Here is a 23,986-nt window from a genome sequence, read left to right as displayed (position 1 = left end):
TGTCTCAGGTGAAACAATGGCTGACATAACCACTCAGGGGCGAAGGGACCCGCTTTGTTTATTGGTCTCGAACCTCACCGCTTGCGTGTCCCGCTCCCCTGCGGCGGCGGTGAGTTGTGACAGGCCGCCGTGGGCTGTTGATGAGCTGCCCTCCACCTCCCCTCCACGTTGCCTTATAAAGCCCCCCAACCCCTGATCACTCGACAGATATTCTCTCTATTTACCTCCCTACAATTCACTGTGCTCTTTTGTATCTACACCATACACTCTATCTCCTTACTTTCACACAAAAATGGCTACCTGGTTCGACGGCAAGAAGTCCTTCGCGGAAGTTCCCATCACCGCCAACGGCATTTCAACTCAGGAATTCCTCGATGCTGCTGAGGCCCTGACCACCTTGTTCGGTATGCAACCGTTATCGGGCATGGTATAGCACGTCACAGAGCTCTGTATGCTGACATCAAACTCCTAGATCTCATGCAATCCAAGGCTTTCGGCGTTGTCAAGTCTGACCTCACCGGCAACATCAAGGTTCGGATAACCATACCCCGCATTCAGCCATCGCTCAGGTCTAACCCCATCACAGAAAGTCAGGGACAGGTTCCTGGCTGCTCCCGCTGAGTCCCAGACTCTCCAAGAGCTTGTCGTGAACGAGCTCAAGACCGGAAAGCACACCGCCACCGAGGGTCTCCTCTGGCTCGTTAGGTTAGATTTGACTTACCCCTCCCCGTCACTCAGCCCATGACACCTAGCCGCATGCATCGATGCATGATGCATGGTTCTCATCGACACCTTCAAATCCTTCAACACAAAGCTGACATGTTGCTCTCACAGAGGACTTGACTTCACCGCCCAAGCTCTTCGCCACAACATTAACAACGCCTCCACCGAGCTCGCCGACTCCTTCCGCAACGCTTACGGCGGCACCCTCAAGCCCCACCACTCTTTTGTTGTCAAGCCCCTCTTCTCCGCTGCCATGTCCGCCTGCCCTTACCGCAAGGACTTCTACTCTAGACTGGGCGATGATCAGGCTCAGGTGCAGGAGAACTTGAATGTCTATGTTGCGGCCCTTGAGGAGCGGATCAACATCCTGAAGGCGTTCATGGAGAGCCCCCAGGCTAAGTGGTAGATATCTTTCGGAAGGCTAGTTGATGTCAGGCACATTCGGCATATGAAGGAAAGCGCAGTTTTGAAATGTACATACATCTATTCGGGAAAGTCTGAGACTTCTTGCATGTTATTTATAGAGAAGATTTGGTCTGCGCAGGTTTGGTCGTATTTGTACTGCCCCGAACTTGTGGGGGGGGGGGGGGGGGGGGGCGGGGGGGGGGGGGGGCGGGGGGGGGGGGGGGGGGGGGGGGGGGGGGGGGGGGGGGGATCCTCGTCTTGGAGGTGCTCTTGTATACCTCCATTGAGCAAGTGATCAGGATGATCACCGGAGGACATTTGTATCGGACGATTTGTGGACTTGCTCCGCCATCATAACCATGGAATTGCTTCGTTCCTGTGGCATGGTACCAACCATCCAAATCATGTTAAATAGCTATGCACATATAAGAACTGGAGTTCCATAATGCAAATCTGTATGGCATGACCGATTGAGTTTCAGACGAAGTTGGCGGTGCGAGCGCCATACAGCAAGACGAGATGATTGACAAGTCTCCCCGATTCACCGGAAAATGTGTCGATCCTATTCGATCTTCTGCGACGAGCACAAATATAACCATGACTGGTAAGAGGGAACACAGACAGGGGCGGAGATTGTACATTGGGTGGAAAAGCGAGGGCATAGCGTCAAGGATGGATGAACTTCGACTCGAGCAAGGACCCATACGAGCCCGGTCTTGACTCTTGATACTTACTGTGTTCGCTTAGCAGCTGCCCCGAGCACTCTTGGAGGAGGCATCCACTCGCGGAGCTACGTGGGTTCGTAGTTCCAAGATGTTTCCGACCGTAGTATAAGGCCACGCGTGCTTTTCGTGCATTCCATTTATTCTATCACCGATACCGATCGTAGTACCGTCTGCAATTTCAAGACTAGCACTCACAAGCAGATACTGTGGATGATGGCCTGGAAGAGTTCTTCTCCCTGTTAGGCCGAATCCTGAAGCTTTTTCGAGGAGACGGGGATGAATGATCGACGTATTAGAGAAAAGATGATGCCCATGATGCAGCGAGATCTCGATCGGGGAGCGGCTCATCAGAGCCTAGCCGATTTATGAAGGGATCTGAGCAACGATCGGTCGACTGCTAGTGTACAAGAGCATGACACAGGCCTTGAAGTGTCTCTTTCGAGACTACCGACAGGATTACATCAGCCTATGGTCTCAGAACGATCGCTGAAGGAGGGGGCGGCCTCGTGGATGCTGTTCTTCAGTGACCTCTTCTCAGAATCTACAACAGACGAATCACCTAGCTTGCAGAGACTTATACCTATGCATTTTCTGAGGCTGGTGCCAGGTGGTCAGCACAGATATCTTCTTTCAGCAGGCTGTTTTCAATTTGTGCATGAGGGATTCAATTCTCATGACGCTCGGTGCGACTGCGCTTGCTCAAATCTTTGTCTTCGTTCAACAAGCGGCAAGCCTTGTTTTGGCCTGGGGAGACATGCTAACTTACAGCTCTGGGGCCAACCGGATCGATCTGACGTGCGCTGTGCTTTCTACATGCTCTTATGCTACACATTATACTCATGTCTTCGCTTGCTCCTTTCATATCACGTGTTCAGGATTGATGATTGCTAAAGCGTGCCAAAGGTACATGCGATGGTAGATGGAGAGATGGAGTAGTGGAAAGACAGAGACCATAAGCAAGGGTGCAAGGTATAACATGAGCAATCACACGCATAGCGGCGATGGCTTGGCCAGGAGGCTTCAGGACCTAGAATAATCATTAAATCGAGACTGCAGCTGCAAGTATCTATGCTCTGGAGCTTCCATGTGAAGGGGGCTGGATGCGGGATAGAAGCTGGAGGCGCATGCACCAACCTTGAACTGTCCCCAGATCAGGTTCGTCCTCTGCGCTGCTGTCCCAATTGGGTAATCTAGCATGCCGCCGCGGGCCGCGGGCTAGACTACTGTACTACTAGGTACAGTCTTCGCCTACCTGAAATGCTACTCTCCCTCTCAAGACTCTTGGGAATCTGCAGCGAGATTACTTTCGTGAAAGACTTGGCTGTTATAGTGACTGGCGCTCAACTGGATCTAACCTAGCATGAAACCACCTGTGCTCCCATAGGGCAACAATTGAGCTCTCAGCGCCTTTGGCATCGCCCAGAGCGAGGGGAATTGGAACCCAATGGTAACACGAACCCCTCTACTTCAGGTGGCTATTGCATAGGGCAAAAGTGCCAACTCAGATCCCCGGCCTCTGGTGGTACTCCGTATATGCGTAGCACCGTTGCACGTGTGACAAACCGAAGCGTTGGTGTGAGTTCAGAGAAGGATCTCGCGCACTCTTGGAGCATAACATCGTATGCTATAAGAGTATAAAGCCCAGATCACTCCACCTGGTGGCTCAAAATAGCATCTAAGGCATTGTGTTGACAGTTCGACCGATGACAGATGAAACGTGCATTCAAGCAACGACCGTTTCAGGAGGTGGGGACCGGCCTAGCCTACCTAGCATGTGACGTTGACAGTGACCTCAGAAGTTTCCATGTCAGATAAGAGGAGGGGAGTACCGACGTTGTACCACCCTGGAAACATGCAGTACCTTGATGTTCTGCTCATCGAGATTTGCTTTCTTTCAATCGGTAAACTGTGGATTAGGATTGACACCCAGGCTTCAGTGCCCGGCTTATTCAAGGGGAGATCCTAGAAGCAGGACAACAGTAGTGCACGCGAGACTTCCCGATACCGTGCGTACACAGTTATCAGCATACGTTTAGTGGTACTAATGCAAAGTTGATAGCCGAGCTTATTATGGTTCGTGGACGCCGCTCCCGCCATGTTCCAGTGTTGGTTGAAACCATAAACGGAGCAAGACCGGAAATGGGTACCCTCTTCCGAATCATCGATTGTAGGGAGTCTAGGGACTGAGAGAAAGGGGGGAAATTGTGCACGATGACATGGCTTTCCCTTCTCCCAGCGAATGATGATAGGGTGTTGCGAAGCTCGGCGGCACTAGAGGCTAGCTCAGGCTCTAGGCGAGATGGCGAAGAAATTGTCCCTGGCATCAAGTGCTGACACCTGGCACCTGTCAGACGTGTATACGGAAAAGTCAAATAGAACAGATTGTGCATCGCGCAAGAGAGATTGCCTCTGGCCCTGTTGACAATGCGATCGTTTCCATATTGTCCTACTCGGAAAGAAAAGGAGGGTTAAACAAGTGCAACTGCATCTGAGATCCTCAGATGCGATCCTCTTGTTGGATCGGCAGGCTCAAATTAATTGTGGATTGTGCTGCCGGGTAAGGACTTCAGAAGAGGGGCACGTTGAGACGGTTGGAGACCGTTCGGCAATCGCCCGTCACGAGTCATGGTGGTTTGATTAGTCAAAGTAGCCCGCTCACCCACACAGAAGAATACAGTCCCAAATCATGCTAAAGGATCGGATCAAAGATATGTTGTTGTTTTAGGAAATATCCCAGCACAAGTCGGTAGCTTGTCATTCACACATCAATGTCACGGAAGATAGGCTTTCATTCCAGTCCAACGGTGTTGACAGGGAAGAAGATCGAAACGAAACATCCGTCGCATCCGTCGGTGGGGCTGTCTATCTTTACCCTGTGCGAACAAGATCGATCAAGCTGGTTTACTTTTTGTCCGGGCTGAATCGTGAATTCACTTGCCGAGATTGCGCATCTTGATATGCTCCGATGGACTAGCTATGGAGGTGGCTGGTTGCTACAAGTGCAGTACCTTGGGGCGGCTTGAGAAAGAATATCCTGCAAGATCTATATCTGGTCAAGGCTGTCCCAGGAGAACGGACAGGACCTTTATTTGCAGTGGATATCTGTTATTTAGTTGCTGTTCAATTCCATGGATGGTAGAGGATTAAACTTCGAACTTGCCCTACGCCGAGCCTATCGGCCCCCTGTTAAGGAACAGTCTCTATTTACTCTAGAATTATTCTATGTCTGCGATCATAAATACAACCTTACTTCCACAACGTCGTTCCTCACGTTCTCGGGTCCAGGAGCCTGTTATAACATGGCAATCAGGTCTGGATCATCCGCGTGTGTCCCCTGCAGGGTGCGATTCTTGGTACCCATCTGCATGCATGTCTAGCTGACCTCCACTGGCAAGCTAGTACTCAATGTTCCATCGCACAGCAAGCCGCATATTTACGGCACCAAAGGTTCGAGACACCAATCGTTCGAGCCAATGGTAAACCATAGCCTCGACTCCTAGAAACGTAGACAGTGGAATAGTCTAGCAACTACTGCATGTTGTCTTCAAGTTGTCAGCATTGATGCTACTAGGATCGTTTGTAGTAAGGTGTCCGTGCCTGGAGGAGGTTCCCTTTCTCCCCTCCCCACCTTTGGAAGTAACCCCGTCCAGACTCCAGAGACAGGTGGAGTGATGAACCACCCGAACCAATGTAATGCACCCTGAAGTGGACTACTGACTACATTTTCCTTTCATGGCAAGATTGCCCCAGAGCCATCTTTTGGCACTGCTAGGCCGGTGCCGATCAGCCTATTTTGGCCATTGCTGAAAGGGCTTCTCATGACTGAACCTCACTCAAGCTTGCCGATGGGTCTTCAGCTTCTGCCAAAGTCTATTCCTGGCCCTAGGCACTAGAAATGATGGCATAGAGGGGTCACCTTCGGAGTTCAGAACGTGCCTAGGTAAACCTTCCCCACCCAAGCTGCAGTTGCTGGGATCCATGTGTCACTCTTTCACCCTCAGAGTCGCTTCCTTGCCACTGGGTCCATGCCCCATCACTCTTCACTAAACCTTCCATTCCATGCCTTGTCAGACAGTCCGACCCGGTCCGACTCCTTAGCGTAGAAGCTTCTTCATCTTATGCAGCCAGTCTGCTCCCCTTAAAGTGCTATCGTCCGGCACCTGCAGTGCAATATTTCGTGTGCTGCTACCGCCTCTCTTTCTCTCTCTTTCCTCGCTTCCTTGATGGTTGCTTTTCCGCTTTGAGATGACTATGTCATCGGCTCCTAGACTATTATCCTCAGTCGTGATTGACCTCACCTCACAGACAATTTACAATGGTTGAGTTCAAAGGTCGCAGCGAGCCCATCTTCGTTGTTACCGTGGTCTTCCTCGGACTTTCCTTCATTTCCGTCTGCTTACGATGTTTCGTGAGACTGCGACTGGTGCGCGCATTCGGATGGGACGATGCATTGATGGTTCTAGCCATGGTATGTGGCTAGCTGCTATTGCCATCCTCGTGGCTTTCTTCTTGAATCATGCTAATAATGAGTGAATCCACCATAGGCGCTGGAGATTCTATTTGCCTTATGTGGTATCACCGGGTCAGTGTATGGCATGGGCCAAAAACTCGAGTGGCTTGACCAAGACACGTTAGAAACCGCCTTGTTTGTATGTGATCTAAGAATACCCTTTTCCAAACGGCAAAGTAAGTTAATATTTTGCAGTGGTGGTGGTTAGGTCAAACAAGCTATGTCGTGACGGTAGTTGTTGCCAAGGTCTCTATTGCATTGACTCTCTTCCGGCTTACCGTCTCACGGATACACAAGATGCTCTTGTGGTTTGTCATTGCCATCTCGATTGTCGTGGGCCTGGTGTTCTGGTTCATGTTGACTCTAGAATGCCAACCGGTTTCCTACTTTTGGCGACGTTTTCATTCCACTGGGACCTGCATCTCTATCGACTACCTCATCGATATCGCCTACCTGTATAGTGTAACAGCCATGGTCTGCGACTTGATTCTGGGCTTGTTACCTGCTTTTTTAGTCTGGAACTTGCAAATGAGTACAAGAACTAAGGCTGCGCTAGCAGGGATTTTGAGCATGGGTTGCGTGTGAGTACTCTTGGATAAACCTTCATGCCTGATAATCAGCCATGAACTAATGAGCCGATAGAGCCAGCGCAGCTGTGATTGTACGCATACCTTTTCTGCCTACTTACAACGACAAGGAGTTCCTCTGTAAGTTTCGATTTCACCCGACACGAGAGCCACACAAATTACTTATTAGAACTTTCTTCAGACGCTACAGCGCAGATCTCGATCTGGTCCAATGTCGAGGCTGGCCTTGGCATCACGGCAGGGTGTCTTGTAACCCTGCGTCCTCTCTTTCGCTGGCTTGGTGACGCCAGCTATGGCGCCACACGTAGCAAGAAAACAGGGGGTAGCATACCTCTTTCGAGCTCGATCGGCCATGCAACCCACCCCTCACAGAGCAACGCGACGAAATACTGGCGGCCGGATCTCGATCCGGAAGAATCTCAGGGCGTGGTCACGACTATACAAACCTCGGCTGGGAGCCCGCACAGTAGTCAGGAGGACCTCAACCCGAAGCCTAAGCGCATGAATGGGGTCAATATACACAAGTCTTTTGTGGTGACTTCAGACATTGTATAGGATCTCTCCTGCTACTGGCACCTTACTTACGATATATTTAATTACCGTTATAATATTTCTGTGTGTCTGCACGACCTCCTGTTAGTACGTAGTCGGTATACCTTACTCGGACAAGCCCTAGTCTTTTACCTTCATAGAATAACAATCAAGCATACAGCCAAGATTACTAAGACAGCTATGTAGGAGAGTGCCTGGGCGTCGGCATGTAAGCTTCCGAAAGCTACTGAGCATATCGATTAGTGCATGCCTTTGCAATCGACGGCCAGTTTGGGGGGGGGGGGCCTAGACTGATGCATATATTCTTCATTCGCACACATGTGATGTCATGTTTCGTCCAAAAGCTTCTCCAAGGCTTCGCCTCTGCCGGTCTCGAAAAGGTAAAAATGCCGAATACCTCAGCATTTCTTGACGCACTCGGTTAACTTGATACAAGCAGCTGCCCTGATTGGAGGAGTGGATCGATTGAACCAATTCAACCTTGAATTGAACCGACTTGCTCCCAACTACTGGAACCAACTGAACAAGTGATAACGTACTAAGGCATGGGTACTGGGGTCGCTTCCAGTGTGCATTTTGGCCAACGCAAGTCCCTTGGGATCGACTCTCTCTCTCTCAACTCGGTCTTGAATTCAAACAAACATAGTATGGGAGCAGATGCTCCAAGACGCTCTAGATGAATCAGACCTTGAGAGCATTCGTTTTAGGTCTTACTTCCCGAAGGATGTACCGGGAGGTCATCTCCTGCGCCTTGTTATGTCACGGTTCCTATCGGGCCTTGGGAAGGCGAATCTGATCGGTGGAGACCACCCCCTGTGCAAGCAGAGAATTCTGCCTCAATGTTGTAGCCTGCCTCGGACTTGCCACGGGTATAAGAGTAGGGCTGCTCTTCGGCGCTCAGAAGTCTTTGCGGCATTGTCTTTATCACGGTCTACCATCCAAGCTTGGAATTCCCCTGCGATAGGTCATTGGTCTTTCAACCCAAATGTAAATTAAGAACAACCTAAAATTTCATGGCTAGTCCCAGGCGCGACTCAGTTTCGCCATCCCAGGTGTTCTTGGGCGATGCAAGCATAGACAAAGAACGTATTTCCAGCGGCAATCCCGATCTCGTGGGCTGGGATGGAGATCATGATCCCGTACGCTTCGGCTTCCCGAAAAGAATTGTAGGGGGTTCCTGTTCCTGCGCTAACGGCTTTACAGAATGCTACTCTCGGATGCGCCCCGACAACATGAATTCCGGCTTCAAGGTGGTTTTTCTCGCCTTCGGAGAAAAAGCAGGTAGAACACGGGTTTCACGCGCTTGTGATAGATGTCATCGGCAAAAGGTAAGCTATCTACTCAGTGCATGATGTCTATCAGCCAAGCCTCATGGTGCATAGATAAAATGCGAAGCGGCCCAACCCCGGTGCAATTGGTGCACTCATCAGGACGTCCCCTGTCTATATGATAGGCAACGCAAGAGACGTCGCAATTATATGTGAGTGGATTCCTTATATCAATACCACGGCTTCTTTCAACTGAGGGTCATTGGAGTGATTCATGGGGAGATTCCCTACTTGGCTCCTCAAGTGTGCGCTGACGTGACCGTCTTTAGGCAGCCACGAGAAAATGCTAGCAGCTCTCAAAACGGTCAGTTCGAATTTCACTTCACAAGCTTGCCCAAGCACAGAGCACGAGTTGTCTCGTTTAGTTTCAAGTACCGCAAAAATTGAGTGTCACATTAGAACCTCATACCAATGCGTCTGATAATGATGTGGTGGGAGATTCTACCCTACCGCCTAGTAAACCTCGAAATCACTCTCCGGCGCACTTGAGTGGCAAAGTCCCTATGACTGAAGGGAGCGCCTCGTTGTCATCATCTTCAGACACCATACCTGCATTATCGGGCACGCAGGTTAGCCAGCCTTCCAGACGATCATCACCGACCATTGAGTCTTCTAACTCTCCACCCTGGGAGAATGTTGCACAATTTGGCCCCGGTCTGAATCATGAATCGAGTTCAATCGACCGAACAAGTCTACCTGAGCATGATGTGATCAAATCCCTGGCCGTTGACTTCTACTCTACGATTTATAGCTCCATATTCCCGACACTAGACCCCGTTCTCTTCGACCAAAATGTATCGTATGCTTATGAGACTGATCCCCGTGGGCGAGGGGCTAGGAAGTCTGATTGTCTCTGCGTGTGGGCTTTCCTTGCATTCTATTCATGTCACTACATCAATTAGACGCAGGCCATCGGACATCGCCAACTGAACGTTTGTGCGTTTTGCATTATATTGAGACTTCAATGCACATAGGACAAGAGCCCGACTTAGACCTGCTGCAAACATCAGTCATCACGATTGTCGTCTGTCTTTTCTCGGGAAAACTTCGAATGGCTGTCATGTGGAGCACTTTCGCCTCTCGAGTAGTACTCCTTCTTGGAGGCCATTCCAAGGCATGCTTCGAGCGCGCGTTGCTCTTCACCAATTCGAGTGAGCTAGGGACTAGGTTAGACGCGCATCTTCGAAACCTTTCCTGGTCGTGCTATCATTTCGATAAAGAACTTGGTCGGCGCACCGAACAGCCACCGTTTCTATCTGAACACAATTGCGACCTGAGTCTTCCTGGAGGCTACAAGAATTATGTTCATTTACCATGGAAGCAGACAGCTACTCACAGCCTCTATTTCCCGGCGATCTCCGGTTAACGGAGATCCGCTGCCGGGCTTATACTGCTTTGTACTCTCGACGAGCCCTCGAAAAAAGTGATGGGGAGATTCTGCAGGCCATCTGAACATTAGATGATCAGCTGGAAGAATGGCGAATGGCCGTTGCACCTGATCATCGTCCGAAGCTTTTCTTCTCTGCGGCCGCCGGTATTGGCCGGGATGGCGCAGACATGCGGGCGGTCATGCTTCGTCTCGAATTTCACCACTGTCTGGCTTATGTCCATCTGGCAAGCACTCGCTGCAAGTCATGGAGTCTCCGGCATAAAGTAGAGCTGGAGGGAGTCGGTACAAGCTTAGAAATCTCTGTGTCTGCCTGCTGTTCATCCTTGCAATTTCTGCTAGCAGTGAAGCAGGTTTTGAAACCTAAGTAAGGTCTTCTGGTTCGCAATCTGAACAAAGGCCTACTACCCGTCCGCTGATTATTGGATTCTTATCTCTCGCTAAGTCTTCTAACCTGAGGTCTTTCAGGCTCGTCATATTCTACCCCATAATCGCTATGCAAACAATTCTCTGGAATACCCACCAAATCCAAGCGCACAAACTGCGACGGACGATGTTGTCCTCATGAGTCAGGTCTCGCAGTTCCTTAATGACCTAGCCACACAAGCTGCACGGCAGATTGAGGGACACGGATCTGAGGACCGAGCTTGTACCTTCATTGCGGACCTTGAACGCGCGGCACACCAGTCAGTATTGAGAAGTGCCCCAGCCACTATCAGCCGGTAGAGCTCTGATGTTGCGGTCTGAACACGCCAAACGTGAGCTCGGGAGGACTCTGTGCTCCATTGGAGGTTGTCCTCCTCAGCAAGCTCATCGGGAGGCTGTTCGCCGCGCCCAGCCTTGCTCACTTTAGGTATTTATGGCTACGACTCAGTAGTAGATATATCGTATCGATCTACAGCAACCCGAGTGGTTATCCATGCACACGACAATCTAGCGTGGGGAACGAATCAAGTCGGCATGTTGTGGTCAAGCCTGAGGATGTATTGAGAGTCTGTTGGCTTGTCTGGCTGCAATCTACTCGTTACAGATCAGGATTGATACATCCAAAGTACAGTAGTCACATTTTTGGGCCAAACATCAGCATGCAGTTATCGATGCCTAGTCAGCGCAAGTGTTGCATATACCCCGGAAGAGACATATGGAGGATTGAGAAATGTGGTCTATAGCTGCCCTGGGCGGCTCGCAGGGCAGTCAGATATACCCCAGCCTGGTACTTTGGACCCTTACTGTTGTACTGGTTGCAGAGAGAACAAAGCTGTGTGGAGGTCAATGGATCATGGATGGGAATTGCATCATCTCTTATCAAAGCGGCCGGGAAAATCCCAGCTCCGTGCGGGCACGTGGCGGCCAATCGTAACCACCGACGGGGGTTTCCGTACCTCCAGCTCCCGGCGGCGAGGAAATCCCCAAATTTATACCGTTGAGGTGGCTTCTTCGTGCTTTCCTCTTCATCTCTCGTTGCGACAGCGGCTCGACATCAGCAGCCTGGATTCCATGGTTTAGGCGTCTCATCACCTATGCTTACCTACTGAGAGGCCTTTTCCAACTTTCTAAGTTCGCGTCGTTTGACCCGCGTCGTGGTCATCCGAGTGTCATCATGTTAGTTTCGCCTTCTTTGGCCTGCATTTATCCTCATTCATCTACTAACACGCATGTCTGACCATAGGGCGAAACTCGTGGATGATCACCAGATCAAATATGCTTCGCTTCACAATCCCCTTCCCACACAGCTACACACCTACGTCTGGCCTTTCCTGGTTATCTGGCCGGCGTTTTTCGCTTTCTACCTGTCTCCTGAGCGATACGATACCTACATTCAAGGCCAGGAATGGACCTTCGTTTTTTCTGGCTCGATCATCACGGCGCAGTCACTCCTTTGGCTGATGACAAAATGGAATATTAATATCCAAACCCTATTTACCGCTACCAAGGCCCGATCGGTCGATTCTGCCCGTCTTATCAAGGTCATCCCGGCCGCCAACGCTGGCTCCGCTGAGATCTGTCCGTTGGTCGTTGACACTCGTGGTGGAAAGAAGACGATCTCGTTCTTGTTCCAGAAGCGCCGTTTTCTTTTCAATGAAGAGACTAAGTCCTTCGCTCCTCTGTCGTACGTTCTTGATGCAGAGCCCAAGCCTGCACTCAAGTTCTTTCAGAAGAGCCAGGGCTTCACGACCAAGGAAGAAATTGAGCGCGTTCGCCACCACTATGGAGATAACACTTTCGACATTCCCGTTCCCGGTTTCGTTGAGCTCTGGAAGGAGCACGCAGTCGCGCCTTTCTTCGTTTTCCAGATCTTCTGTGTCGGTTTGTGGATGCTGGATGAATACTGGTACTATTCCTTGTTCACGCTCTTCATGCTCGTCATGTTCGAGAGCACAGTCGTCTGGCAACGGCAGAGGACCCTCAGTGAGTTCCGGGGTATGAACATCAAGCCTTACGATGTTTGGGTCTACCGTGAGAAGAAGTGGCAGAAGATCACCAGTGACAAGCTCTTGCCCGGTGACCTTATGTCTGTCAACCGTACCAAGGAGGATGGCGGTGTTGCCTGTGATATTCTACTCATCGAGGGCAGCGCCATCGTCAACGAGGCTATGCTTTCTGGGGAGAGCACACCTCTCCTGAAGGAATCAGTTCAGCTCAGACCCGGAGACGACCTGATTGAGCCTGATGGATTGGATAAGAACGCTTTCGTTCACGGAGGTACTAAGGTCCTGCAGATTACCCATGCAAACACCGCCCCCGAGGATCTCGTTTACAAGAATGATTCGAGCATTCTCCCTACTCCGGATGCTGGCGCGCTCGGTGTCGTCGTCAAGACCGGATTCGAGACCAGCCAGGGTAGTCTCGTGCGCACAATGATCTACTCTACTGAACGCGTCTCTGCCAACAATGCGGAAGCTCTGCTTTTCATCCTGTTCCTTCTCATTTTCGCCATCGCCGCCTCTTGGTACGTCTGGCAGGAGGGTGTTGCGCAGGATCGCAAGAGGTCAAAGCTCCTTTTGGACTGTGTCTTGATCATCACCAGCGTCGTCCCTCCCGAACTCCCCATGGAACTCAGTCTTGCCGTCAACACCAGCTTGGCTGCCTTGAGCAAGTTCGCCATCTTCTGCACGGAGCCTTTCCGGATTCCTTTCGCTGGACGCGTCGATGTTGCCTGCTTTGACAAAACCGGCACACTGACCGGTGAAGATCTTGTTGTTGACGGTGTTGCTGGGCTTACTCTCGGTCACGCCGGTGCTAAGGTTGAATCGGACGGCGCGCACACCGAGCTGGCTAAGGGTGGTAACATCGGACTCGACACTACGCTTGTACTCGCCAGTGCTCACGCCCTGGTCAAACTCGATGAGGGTGAAGTGGTTGGTGACCCCATGGAGAAGGCTACTCTGAAGTGGCTCGGTTGGACCCTCGGCAAGAACGATACCTTGACTGGTAAGGCCACGCCTGCCACTGGTCCCGTTGTTCCCGAGTCCGTTCAAGTTGTGAGGCGGTTCCAGTTCTCTTCTGCGCTTAAGCGCCAGAGCACGATTGCTACTGTTGTCCTTGATGATCGTAAGGCCCACAAGAAGGTCAAGTCTACCTTCGTGGGTGTCAAAGGTGCTCCTGAGACTATCCGTACCATGCTTGTTGATACTCCTCCGGGTTACGAAGAGACTTACAAGTATTTCACCCGTAACGGTGCCCGTGTCCTTGCTCTCGCTTACAAGTATCTTTCCCATGAGTCCGAATTTTCTCGCGGACGCATCAACAACTACACCCGTGAGGATATTGAGTCTGATTTGACCTTTGCCGGCTTCCTCGTCTTGCAGTGCCCTCTTAAGGACGATGCCATCAAGGCGGTCCGCATGCTTAACGAGAGTAGCCATCGTGTTGTTATGATCACCGGTGACAACCCGCTGACTGCCGTCCATGTTGCGCGTCAAGTCGAAATTGTGGACCGTGAGGTTTTGATCCTCGATGCTCCTGAGAATGACAAGTCTGGAACAAAGCTGGTCTGGCGGAGCATTGATGACAAAGTTAACATTGATGTCGATCCTACCCAAGCCCTCGACCGTCGCATCCTGGACACCAAGGACATCTGTGTCACGGGCTACGCTTTGGCTAAGTTCAAGGGACAGAAGGCCTTGCCCGATCTTCTTCGCCACACTTGGGTTTACGCCCGTGTCTCTCCTAAGCAGAAGGAAGATATTCTCCTGGGTCTTAAGGATGCTGGTTACACGACTCTGATGTGTGGTGATGGTACCAACGACGTTGGTGCTCTGAAGCAAGCTCATGTTGGCGTTGCCCTTCTGAACGGTTCCCCTGAGGATCTTCAAAGAATCGCCGACCATTACCGAACTACCAAGATGAAGGAAATCTACGAGAAGCAGGTTGGTATGATGCAACGTTTCAACCAGCCCGCTCCTCCTGTTCCTCTTCAGATCGCCCACTTGTACCCCCCTGGTCCCAGCAACCCCCACTACCAGAAGGCTATCGATCGTGAAGCGCAGCGCAAGGGCGCCGCCAATCCAGGTGCGCAGGCCCAGGCAGAAGCAATTCCGACCATTACCTCGCCTGGCGCCCAAGCCCTACAGCAGTCCAACGCCAATTTGACCCCCGAACAACAGCGGCGGCAACAGGCGGCGGTGTCTGCTGCTGGATTCGCTGACAAGCTCACCACGTCCATGATGGAACAAGAACTCGATGACAACGAACCCCCGACTTTGAAGCTCGGAGACGCCTCGGTCGCTGCTCCGTTCACCAGCAAGCTTGCCAATGTTATCGCCATCCCTAACATTCTTCGTCAGGGACGCTGCACCCTTGTTGCGACCATCCAGATGTACAAGATTCTCGCCTTGAACTGCTTGATCAGTGCATACAGTTTGAGTGTCATTTACCTGGACGGCATCAAGTTTGGTGACGGTCAAGTCACCATCAGCGGTATGCTGATGAGTGTCTGCTTCCTTTCCATCTCCCGTGCGAAGGTTAGTTACTTCTGATGCATACAACCCTTTATCTTTGCTTTACTAACTCCCGGAACTAGTCTGTGGAAGGCTTGTCCAAGGAACGTCCGCAACCGAACATCTTCAACGTCTACATCATCGGCTCTGTGCTTGGTCAATTTGCTATTCACATTGTTACCTTGATCTATCTGTCGAACTACGTCTACTCGATCGAACCGTGAGTTACTCCATCTACTACGAACAACAAGGTTGCAGAGAAATGCTAATTGGTAATAGGAGACAATCCGATATTGATCTAGAGGGAGAGTTCGAGCCGTCGCTTCTTAACAGTGCCATCTACCTGCTTCAGCTCATCCAGCAGATTTCGACCTTCTCGATCAACTACCAGGGCCGTCCCTTCAGAGAGTCGATTCGTGAGAACAAGGCGATGTATTGGGGACTGGTAGCTGCCTCTGGGGTTGCTTTCTCCTGCGCCACGGAGTTCGTTCCGGAACTGAACGAGAAGCTGCGCCTTGTTCCCTTCAGCACTGAGTTCAAGGCTACTCTGACTGTCCTGATGGTCTTCGACTACGCTGGATGCTGGATCATTGAGAACGTGCTCAAGCGACTGTTCAGTGACTTCCGGCCAAAGGATATCGCTATTCGCCGGCCGGATCAGCTCCAGCGTGAGGCGGAGCGCAAGCGCCTGGAGGCGTTGGAGCAGCAGACAGAGACAAAGGCATGAGGAGGCTTAGAAACAATTTAGGGTGTTGGGTACATTAGAGAGACCTCTATGATTATGTCCTGTCTAGATATATACTATTATGCTGATTGGTGAGTAGGGCCCTTATGGCCATAGGAATGTGTTCATAGAACAAATGAAGTCATAGAAGAATTTTGCGTGGTGTCTTCTGCATTATGGATTGACCTAGTGATTGAGACACTTGCTTAATGAGTAAGTGTAAAACTCAATGGAATGTGACAGAAAGGATCATTCTTCAGTCGTGTAGAACCATGAATTTGTGCCTCAGGTGTGCAAGCCGGCCGGCGAACGATAAGCCAGTTTCCGGCTCCGTCTGTCACCTTCCCTCCTCCGTTCCTCGTTCCCCCCCCCCCCTTTGAAGCTCCACCTTCGGGCAAGGCTGCCGCTGGACTGACGCTCTCTCCCTCTCACAACCGTTCTCCCCTCCCATTCACCCCCCTTTTGGCGACAACTCACTTCTCCTTCTTTTACTGCTCCTTCTTGTTCCTCTCCTTTTCCTTCGCTCCACGTGGGCTTCCGTCTCTCATGCGCTCATAGTCTCCAGCCAAAATGTCCCGGAGGACGCTGGGTGGAGGTCGTGTTCTAGGCCCCGCGAACGCTCGTTCTCCATCCGCTGCTGCGATCCCGTCTCCGCAACTGAACCATCCAAGGAACCTTGTCTTATCGCCCTCCGCCAGCAGTCTTTCCCTCAGTTCCCAGGCGTCCACTTCTCAATTCTCGTCCGAAGCCCAAGATCTGACCTCTCGCATCTCCCTCGAAAATGCCTCCACCGCGATACCTGCCGCTCCGGCGGCTGCCGGAGCTCAGCTGGTCTGTCCGATTTGCAGTGAAGAGATGGTATGGCAGCGGTGCTTTCCCTTCCCTCCATCGAGTGCCGGCAGACTGACCCGAGTTTGGAACTCTTAGGTGACACTACTACAATTGAACAGGTACTTCAACGCTCGCTACCTTCGTTGATCGGCGCCACACAGCTAATCCCATGTCCCTCCTGCTCTCCGCTAGACACATCGATGACGTACACCAAAACCTGGAAGATGATCGGCAGGACGAAGTCAAAGATTGGTTCAAGACGCAGATGGACAAAGCGAAGCGGTTCCAACCTCTTGCGGTGTTGAACCAGAAACTCAAGGGGCTCGACGTGTTCGAATCGAACGAGAACCTCCAGCTGCCCTTCGCGGGGCCGAGTCGCGCGTCGTCGTCCGGCCCGACCGCATCAACCCATTCACATGCGAATCATCCGCCGCCACCGCCGTCGTCGTCGTCGGAGAGACCGCTCGATCCAGATGATATCATTACGAAGGAACATTGGCAGGGTCGGACTCTGTACGACTCGTGCTTGGAGCCGTCGTGCGGGAAGCGGCTGAACACGACGAATGGCTGCGTCAACTGTCGCAAGTGCGGGAAGCTGTTCTGCGAGGAGCATACGATGTATCAGATGAAGCTGTCGAGATCGGCGCAGCATGAGCCGGTCCGGGGTCTGTGGTGTCGGGTTTGTGAGACTTGTTACAAGTCCAGGGAGGGGTATAACGATCATACTGGTAATCTTCGACTCCTGGTGGTAATGGGAGCGGGAATCTCGGTAGGCTGACTGGCTTGGAAATAGGCTTGACGCGAGACCGGATGGATGAATTCAAGGCTGTCCGGAAATATACGGTCGACAAGGCGCTGCTGGAGGTTTCGCGTCTGGAGAAACGTCTGACGCGACTCACACAATTGTTGGCGAGCTTGCCGGTGGATCAGATCCAATCGAACGCCAACAAACTGTGGTCGCTTTCGTGGCAGGGCGACCAGCGGAAAGCTCTGGAGCAGACTATCGTCAGCTGGCAGGACGATGCAAGCGTCCTCCGCTGTCCCTTTTGCCAGCAGGAATTCTCCAGCTACTCTTTCCGCAGACATCATTGCAGAACTTGCGGACGGGTTGTATGCGGTGATCCTGCAACGGCCTGTTCCACCGAAGTTCCCTTGAGTATATCGTCCCGTACGCTGCCATTGTGAACCGTCATTGGGGAATACTAGCTTACAGAGATTGATGTCGGCAGAGTCGGCAGTCGCTACCACACCCGCGGAGAAGTCAGATCGCGCCGGCGTGATCAATGTAGATGTCAGGCTATGCAAGGACTGCCGATCGACCTTGTTCGATCGACGCGATTTTGAGGCCGAACTCCTCCGGAAACCCCCAGCTGTGAGAGCTTATGAGAACCTCACACAGTTCGAGAGAGGCATTCGGCTCTTGTTACCGAAGTTTCAGAAGCTCCTAACAACTTTGCAGTATGTACACTATAGCAGTCTGCGCTGGTCTTCGAAGGGAGTCATTAACTTTTGTGGGCAGAGATCCTCGACGACCGCCCTCATCAGCACAAATCGCGGAGGCTTCCAAGGTCCGTAAACGACTCACGGATTCGTTCGCCCAGTATGATGTCGCGGCCAGACGGATCCGGGATATGCCGACGGAGTCGCCCACACAACAGCGCCTGCAGAAGGCCATCTATCAGCAGGCAAGCAATTTCTTGCATCTACATATGTTGCCGTTGAAGACGCTTCCCAAGCTGCTCAAACATGCCACTCCCAACGGAAATGGACGACTGCCTGGCTCCAGTAGTACCCCTGGGAGTCCGAGTCAAGGGCCCATCGGCAGCCCTCGACGTCCCGAGTCCGCTCTGGCGTCCATCAAATATGGTAGCATCGCAGCTAGCGCCAGCACGAGCAGCCTCGCCAGTGACACGAGCAGCGCTGTCTCCGCGCTGGAGGCGGAGGAGAAAGCCCTCCGGGAGCGGCTGATTGTGCTCGAGGAACAGAAGTTCTTCGTGTCGGAGATGATCGCCGACGCGAATCGACGCCGCAAGTTCGATGAGGTCAGCAGTCTGGCGATGAATGTCGAGGATCTCACGCGGGAGATAGACCGGGTCAACGGGATGCTTGATGGATTAGACTTTGAGGGTGTCTACACCGGCAATCGTCAGCCGGGTAGTTGATGGTGGTGTGCTATACTCCACGGTTGACGTTTTTTTCCTTTCGATTCTTTACTACAATTGAATTCAAGCCCAGTGCAGGCACGGCGTTGTGGGTCATTGTCAGTTTCTGCGTTGAAGTTGCATAGCATGGGCGTTTTGTATGTATGTATGTATGTATGTATGAAGTGTTATGCATGCGTGGTTGGATGACGAACGGGGAGTCCCATCGAATTGAATGATTGGATTGTTCATTGAGTGGAGTACAGCGTAGTCTAGGTATTCTACTCCGTATTGCGTGCAAGGTTGGGAAGACTCGGAGCAGCTTTGCAAGGGAGCAGCAGCCGTTGCATGGCATGGCATGGCAGTTGCAGCGACATTTGCCTTTTTTGACATGTCCTCCCCCTCCTTTCCCCTCATCCCGACATTCTCTCGAATTTGGAACCCTATGTTCTGCTCGGAAGTAGTAATCAGTAATCACCCGCCCTCCTCTCCCTCCTCCCACCAAAGCAATCCATCCAATTCAGCAATCACGACCCCAATCTCTGTCTCTGAAAAAGTACCCGCTGCACCATAGCACTGCACTGCACAGTACTGTAGCTACAGTACGTGCCCTAATAAGAAAATCAAGCACGCCACACGGAGCCCCCCGGACCCGAGGCCCCCCGACTCCCTTCCCCCAATCCGCAATCCGATTTCCAACGGCAACCACACCCGCCCAAATCCCAACCCAAGCTAAACTAGTACTCATAGCACGGCAACCGGCCCACGATCAAACCCATGATCCATGCTCGAGCTCGAGTTCTTCCGGGGAGGCAATTCGAGGGGAATCGAGTAGCACGAACCACACCCCCCTCCCCCAAGTTCCAACCAGTGATTAGGGCACACGTGGCCTGGCAGATTGCGGGTCTATTGCTTGCTTGCTGTATTGTACTGTACACTTCACTGATTCTGCTGCTGCTGCTGCTGCTGCTGCTGCTGCGTGCAGGCATTGGAGAAAATAGCGGGGTTGGTGATGGTGTTCTTTCTCCTGTCTAGTCGGGCAGGGAAGCGAATTCCCCATGAGGCTAAATGTGGTCTCTATCCGGGGGTTGTGGGTTGGTTGGTGAAGTGAAGGGTTGGGGCTGGGTTGGGGTTGGGTTGGGTTGCGTAGGGTAGTAGGGTAGTAGGGTAGCCGGGGTGGGTTGGTGACCACGTTCTGTCCTTTTTTCCTTCTTCTTCTTCTTCTTCTTCTTCTTCTTTTTTCCCTTGGGTCTTCTTTCTTCTTCACTTGTTTCATTATTGTTTTTGAGGGTACATGCTTGATGTCCCATGCTTATTGTTACTGATCAATTGGATCCCGAATCTGGATTCAGTGAATTAGTTATACATTCCGTGTATAAGCGAGTTCGTACTCGACTTCAATTTGCGGAACTTTTGACTCGGACGCATCGCGCTGGCTGCTGGGGTTGTTTGGCTGTGCTGCTGCTGCTGCTGCTGCTGCTGCTGCACTGTCGCTGCTGGCTGCGACTCGCTGCCTTATATTGTCGGCAGTGCTGTGCTGTGCTGTGCTGTGCTTGGAGAGGGGTGAGGGTGTGTGAGGTGTACTGTACACCCATCCATCAACATCATCTGCGGGGCTGCGGCTTGGGCTTGGGCTTGGGCTTGGGAGCGTGGACAGGCGTATTGGGGAGAGGGGAAAGGCGTTGCAGGTGTTTTTACCATCAATGCTTGCTCTTGCCCCCTTCTTCTGTTCACGAGATTGTGAAGCTCGCTATCCGGAGACGATCTGGGGTACTTACGACTAGCAACAGCTCAGCTTTGAGGGGTGAGGGTTGTAGTCTGTGGTTACTTACCCACTTGCTTGTAGGTATCTGTGCCTACGTCCGGTTGGGTTAGGCGCTCCTCTTGTTGTTGGGGTGCCTCGCCTCTTTTCTTGCCTCCTCTTGTTGTGATCTCGACTACTTTGCGTTCTGACTCAGGTCTGTCTACAGGGTGTATATCGCACGGTGTTACATACCACGACTACCCTAAAGCCACACTACGCTCTACACCCTAACATACACCCCAACAAGCAAAAATGGCCGATCCTCCGCCCCCCAAAGACAAACTCGAAGTCGCCCTCTTCCTCGCCGCCACGCAAGGCTACGACACCATCGTCACCCTCCTGCTGGGCACCCCAGGCGTCAAACTCGAGAGCCGTGACGAGCTCGGCCGCACCCCGTTCTTCTGGGCCGCCGCGCACGGCCACGACAAGGTCCTGCAACTCCTGCTGGGCACGGGGGCTGTCGACCCCAATGTGCGCGAGACGGCCCGCGGCGGGCTGTCGGCGCTGAGCGCCGCGGTCGAGGGCGGGCACGCGGCCGTCGTGACCCGGTTGCTCGGGGTCGGGGTTGACGTGCAACCGGCGGATGGGCAGGGGAAGACGGCGTTGATGTATGCCGTCGGGAGTATTGAAGATCCCGGGGTTCGTCTGGCGATTGTCACCGCGCTGGTGGGGGCCAAGGCGGAAGTGAATGTTCGGGATGAGGCGGGGAGGGTGCCGTTGGGCGTCGCGGTGGAGAAAGGGGATGCGGCGGTTGTCGGGGTTTTGGTCAAGGCCGGGGCGGATGTGAATGTGAGGGATGGGAAGGAGGAGAATGGGGTCAGGCCGTTGGAGGTGGCAGTTGAGAAGGGGGCTGTTGACGTTGTAGAGGTTTTGGTGGATGCGCAGGCGGATCCGAATGCGGGGTTGAATTGTGAAGAAGAGGGGGAGGAGGGTGAAGGAGAAGCTGCTGCTGCTGCTGCTCGGGCACCGCCGTTGTCGGTGGCGGTGGAGAAAGGGAATGAGACGATTGTACAGTTGCTGCTAAAGGCTGGCGCGAACGCCGATGCTAAAGACCTGGCTGGCCGCGCACCGCTGTCGGTGGCGGTTGAGAAAGGGAATGAAACGATTGCGCAGTTGTTACTCAAGGCTGGCGCGAATCCGGATGTTAGGGATGAGGACGGGAGGCCGCCGTTGCTGTGGGCTGTGGAAAAGGGCTCCGAGGAGGTCGTGCGGTTGCTGATCGCCTCGCGGAGAATCAATCTTGATCTCGTGGATGATGCAGGCCGATCAGCTCTCTGGTGGGCTGCGCGGATGGGTTTGCTCTCGATCGTGCGGTTGCTTGTTCGGCACGGGGCCGACTTGGAGATTCGACCGACAGAGCCTGAGGATGCACAGCAGCAGCAGCAACAACAACCTTGCGGGAGTGCCTTATATCAAGCCGGTCGACGCGGTCATTTTGAGGTGGTCAAGTATCTGCTGAAGAAGAAGGCGGACATCAATGCCCCAGCTCGGGGCCTGTCCCTTCTGATGTCCTTGGTCTTGTATGATCGGGGCAAGCGGGGACGGAAGATGATCGAATTGCTCCTTGACGCAGGGGCTGATGCCAACACCAAGGATACCTCCGGGCGAACGATTCTAGACATCGCAGCAGCCGATGGCGATGTTGAGCTGGCTAAAATCGCCCTCGACAGCGGCGTAGGACTCGAGGCTACGGCAGAGGACGGCATGACGGCGTTGCACCGGGCGGTCATCAACCGCCACGACCACATCATGGACATGCTCCTTGACTATGGTGCCGACCCGGAAGCCCAGGACGGCAATGGGGATACGCCTCTACACTTCGCAGCCGCCAGCGGTCGGCGGAATCTGTTCGAGTTGTTCCTGGAGAAGTCGCCCGATATCAACGTGACCAACTTCTCCGGTGAGAGCCCCCTGCACAAGGCCGTCCAACGAGGCCGGCGGAAAATGGTCGAGTATATGGTCCGCAACGATGCGGACCTCGAGGTGCGTGACGACTACAAGCGAACGCCGTTGCTCAAGGCAGTGGGGGCGGAGAACCACGTTATGAGATTGCTGGTCAACAAGGGAGCTCATGTGCATGCGAAGGACATGTTCGGGCAGACGGCGCTGCATATGGCGGCAGAGGCCGGGCTGGCTGACGATGTGTACTTCTTGCTGGGCCATGGCTTGTCGGCGAGTCTGCCGGATGATCGTGGTCGCACCCCCAAGGAGCTTGCAGCTAAGAATGGAAGGAAGGATGTTGTCGCCCTCTTTAAGCGGATGGAATTGATGGCGCCGAAGCAGGAGGAGGATGAGGATTCCTCGGAAGGATGAGTATATCGGCTGCGGGAGGAAGGTCATTGGAGTTGTGGATCCTGTGTACGTATTATCTTGAGTTTGGATTAGCGCATGTACAGGTTGTCTGTGAGACAAATGCACTGTACCTTTAAGCGACGATGGATATCGTCATATAGACTAGAATGGAGGGTTCGGCGGCTGCGTCCGACCCATGGGCAGCAGTTAGGAGTTTTCCGCCTTGTAGTACAAAACAAACTGATCATCGACAATGAGCATATAAACGCAGAAAAAAGAAGGCTCACACATCAATGGTAAGTCAGAGCAGAGAGATGGTGAGGAGCAAAAAGTGAAGCCCAACGCGGGGGTTGAACCCGCAACCTTGAGATTAAGAGTCTCACGCTCTGCCGATTGAGCTAGCCGGGCTGGTTGTTGAAGGTGTTATAGATCTTTCGCTTTATAGAAGGCGTCAATGCCTTCAAGGCAACCAAAATACTTGTACTGAAAAGCAAGAGAGCCGAGCGTCGACTCTGCCGTAGAACTCTTCTCTATAAAGTACGCTCCAGTTAGCAATTGTTCCCTATTGGCAGCGTAGGATACACCACCAAACTCACAAGGTGGGTATTTGTTACGTTTCAGTTGGTGATTCGGTCCCGTGAACTATTAGGCTCGTTTTATCTCGGGTAAAAGACACAAAAAAAGGAGAAGAGAAGCTGATCTGGAACCAATCAAAAATGAAAGCCCAACGCGGGGGTTGAACCCGCAACCTTGAGATTAAGAGTCTCACGCTCTGCCGATTGAGCTAGCCGGGCTGATTTGTTGAAGAGGGTTACACCGGATAGCTTCATGATCGCCAGGTGGAATGTGTAGCCTTCACCATTGTGTCCCGACCGGGTGTTGGGGTGGCACTGGGAACTATTCAGCGGATGTGACACTCGTTATGTGTATCTTCAAGACTATAGATCTTGGGGCATCTCAGTTGGTGTTCGGGTCTTACCTGGTCGACTGGCTGCGCGTCAACGCTGGGCTGGCGAGCGGATGGTTGCCCAGGTGGC

General features: G+C 52.5%; 7 protein-coding genes and 2 non-coding genes across 9 annotated transcripts; 7 read left to right on the top strand and 2 right to left on the bottom strand.

Moving 5' to 3' along the window:
* Window positions 1-30: 30 nt before the first annotated feature.
* Window positions 31-1,301, top strand: BO72DRAFT_448382 (GLTP domain-containing protein). The gene is made up of 4 exons (XM_040944776.1): window positions 31-404; window positions 473-531; window positions 587-705; window positions 835-1,301. Exons 1-4 carry the CDS (start codon window positions 293-295, stop codon window positions 1,127-1,129), a joined length of 585 nt encoding a protein of 194 aa, XP_040801011.1. The 5' UTR covers window positions 31-292; the 3' UTR covers window positions 1,130-1,301.
* A 4,867-nt stretch (window positions 1,302-6,168) lies between these two features.
* Window positions 6,169-7,505, top strand: BO72DRAFT_459124 (putative integral membrane protein; the record flags this gene model as incomplete). The annotated part of the gene is made up of 5 exons (XM_040946410.1): window positions 6,169-6,321; window positions 6,398-6,502; window positions 6,559-6,944; window positions 7,006-7,070; window positions 7,132-7,505. The coding sequence occupies 5 exons, from the start codon at window positions 6,169-6,171 to the stop codon at window positions 7,503-7,505; spliced, it is 1,083 nt and encodes a 360-aa protein (XP_040801010.1).
* Window positions 7,506-8,515: 1,010 nt separating this feature from the next.
* On the top strand, window positions 8,516-10,196 carry BO72DRAFT_459123 (uncharacterized protein; the record flags this gene model as incomplete). Its single annotated transcript, XM_040946409.1, has 5 exons — window positions 8,516-8,830; window positions 8,885-8,982; window positions 9,100-9,134; window positions 9,230-9,652; window positions 9,805-10,196. The coding sequence occupies 5 exons, from the start codon at window positions 8,516-8,518 to the stop codon at window positions 10,194-10,196; spliced, it is 1,263 nt and encodes a 420-aa protein (XP_040801009.1).
* A 1,369-nt stretch (window positions 10,197-11,565) lies between these two features.
* Window positions 11,566-16,034, top strand: BO72DRAFT_448378 (ion-transporting P-type ATPase SPF1). The gene is made up of 4 exons (XM_040944775.1): window positions 11,566-11,819; window positions 11,887-15,181; window positions 15,241-15,377; window positions 15,437-16,034. Coding segments are annotated over exons 1-4 (3,882 nt in total). The 5' UTR covers window positions 11,566-11,817; the 3' UTR covers window positions 15,885-16,034.
* A 220-nt stretch (window positions 16,035-16,254) lies between these two features.
* Window positions 16,255-19,080, top strand: BO72DRAFT_429711 (putative vacuolar segregation protein (Pep7)). Its single transcript, XM_040943076.1, has 6 exons — window positions 16,255-16,739; window positions 16,809-16,831; window positions 16,905-17,440; window positions 17,506-17,880; window positions 17,942-18,170; window positions 18,232-19,080. Exons 1-6 carry the CDS (start codon window positions 16,452-16,454, stop codon window positions 18,872-18,874), a joined length of 2,094 nt encoding a protein of 697 aa, XP_040801007.1. The 5' UTR covers window positions 16,255-16,451; the 3' UTR covers window positions 18,875-19,080.
* Window positions 19,081-19,105: 25 nt separating this feature from the next.
* BO72DRAFT_118042 (uncharacterized protein) lies at window positions 19,106-19,528 on the top strand. The gene has a single exon (XM_040938988.1). It carries the CDS (start codon window positions 19,212-19,214, stop codon window positions 19,425-19,427), a length of 216 nt encoding a protein of 71 aa, XP_040801006.1. The 5' UTR covers window positions 19,106-19,211; the 3' UTR covers window positions 19,428-19,528.
* Window positions 19,529-20,008: 480 nt separating this feature from the next.
* BO72DRAFT_117896 (uncharacterized protein) lies at window positions 20,009-21,374 on the top strand. Its single transcript, XM_040938987.1, has 3 exons — window positions 20,009-20,695; window positions 20,824-20,864; window positions 20,935-21,374. Exons 1-3 carry the CDS (start codon window positions 20,162-20,164, stop codon window positions 21,032-21,034), a joined length of 675 nt encoding a protein of 224 aa, XP_040801005.1. The 5' UTR covers window positions 20,009-20,161; the 3' UTR covers window positions 21,035-21,374.
* Window positions 21,375-23,284: 1,910 nt separating this feature from the next.
* Window positions 23,285-23,357, bottom strand: BO72DRAFT_t148. Its single transcript has one exon. It is a non-coding gene; the product is annotated as a tRNA-Lys (tRNA).
* A 313-nt stretch (window positions 23,358-23,670) lies between these two features.
* BO72DRAFT_t147 lies at window positions 23,671-23,743 on the bottom strand. Its single transcript has one exon. It is a non-coding gene; the product is annotated as a tRNA-Lys (tRNA).
* Between the last annotated feature and the right edge of the window lie 243 nt (window positions 23,744-23,986).

Source organism: Aspergillus fijiensis, assembly GCF_003184825.1.
Source record: "Aspergillus fijiensis CBS 313.89 unplaced genomic scaffold BO72scaffold_25, whole genome shotgun sequence".
NCBI lineage: Eukaryota > Fungi > Ascomycota > Eurotiomycetes > Eurotiales > Aspergillaceae > Aspergillus > Aspergillus fijiensis.
This window is presented reverse-complemented; position numbering and strand designations above follow the sequence as displayed.

Bases quoted from the DNA above. Each gene is read 5' to 3' on its own strand.
- BO72DRAFT_448378 (XM_040944775.1), top strand. The intron at 15,182-15,240 runs GTTAGTTACTTC...TCCCGGAACTAG, and splicing joins TTTCCATCTCCCGTGCGAAG to TCTGTGGAAGGCTTGTCCAA. The intron at 15,378-15,436 runs GTGAGTTACTCC...AATTGGTAATAG, and splicing joins TACGTCTACTCGATCGAACC to GAGACAATCCGATATTGATC.
- BO72DRAFT_117896 (XM_040938987.1), top strand. From the start codon at position 20,162: ATGCTTATTGTTACTGATCAATTGGATCCCGAATCTGGATTCAGTGAA. The intron at 20,696-20,823 runs GTAGGTATCTGT...GTCTGTCTACAG, and splicing joins GGTTACTTACCCACTTGCTT to GGTGTATATCGCACGGTGTT. The intron at 20,865-20,934 runs GCCACACTACGC...CGCCCCCCAAAG, and splicing joins CATACCACGACTACCCTAAA to ACAAACTCGAAGTCGCCCTC.
- BO72DRAFT_448382 (XM_040944776.1), top strand. From the start codon at position 293: ATGGCTACCTGGTTCGACGGCAAGAAGTCCTTCGCGGAAGTTCCCATC. The intron at 405-472 runs GTATGCAACCGT...TCAAACTCCTAG, and splicing joins GGCCCTGACCACCTTGTTCG to ATCTCATGCAATCCAAGGCT. The intron at 706-834 runs GTTAGATTTGAC...TTGCTCTCACAG, and splicing joins GGTCTCCTCTGGCTCGTTAG to AGGACTTGACTTCACCGCCC.
- BO72DRAFT_429711 (XM_040943076.1), top strand. From the start codon at position 16,452: ATGTCCCGGAGGACGCTGGGTGGAGGTCGTGTTCTAGGCCCCGCGAAC. The intron at 17,441-17,505 runs GTAATCTTCGAC...GCTTGGAAATAG, and splicing joins GGGGTATAACGATCATACTG to GCTTGACGCGAGACCGGATG. The intron at 17,881-17,941 runs GTACGCTGCCAT...TGATGTCGGCAG, and splicing joins TCCCTTGAGTATATCGTCCC to AGTCGGCAGTCGCTACCACA.
- BO72DRAFT_118042 (XM_040938988.1), top strand. From the start codon at position 19,212: ATGGCAGTTGCAGCGACATTTGCCTTTTTTGACATGTCCTCCCCCTCC.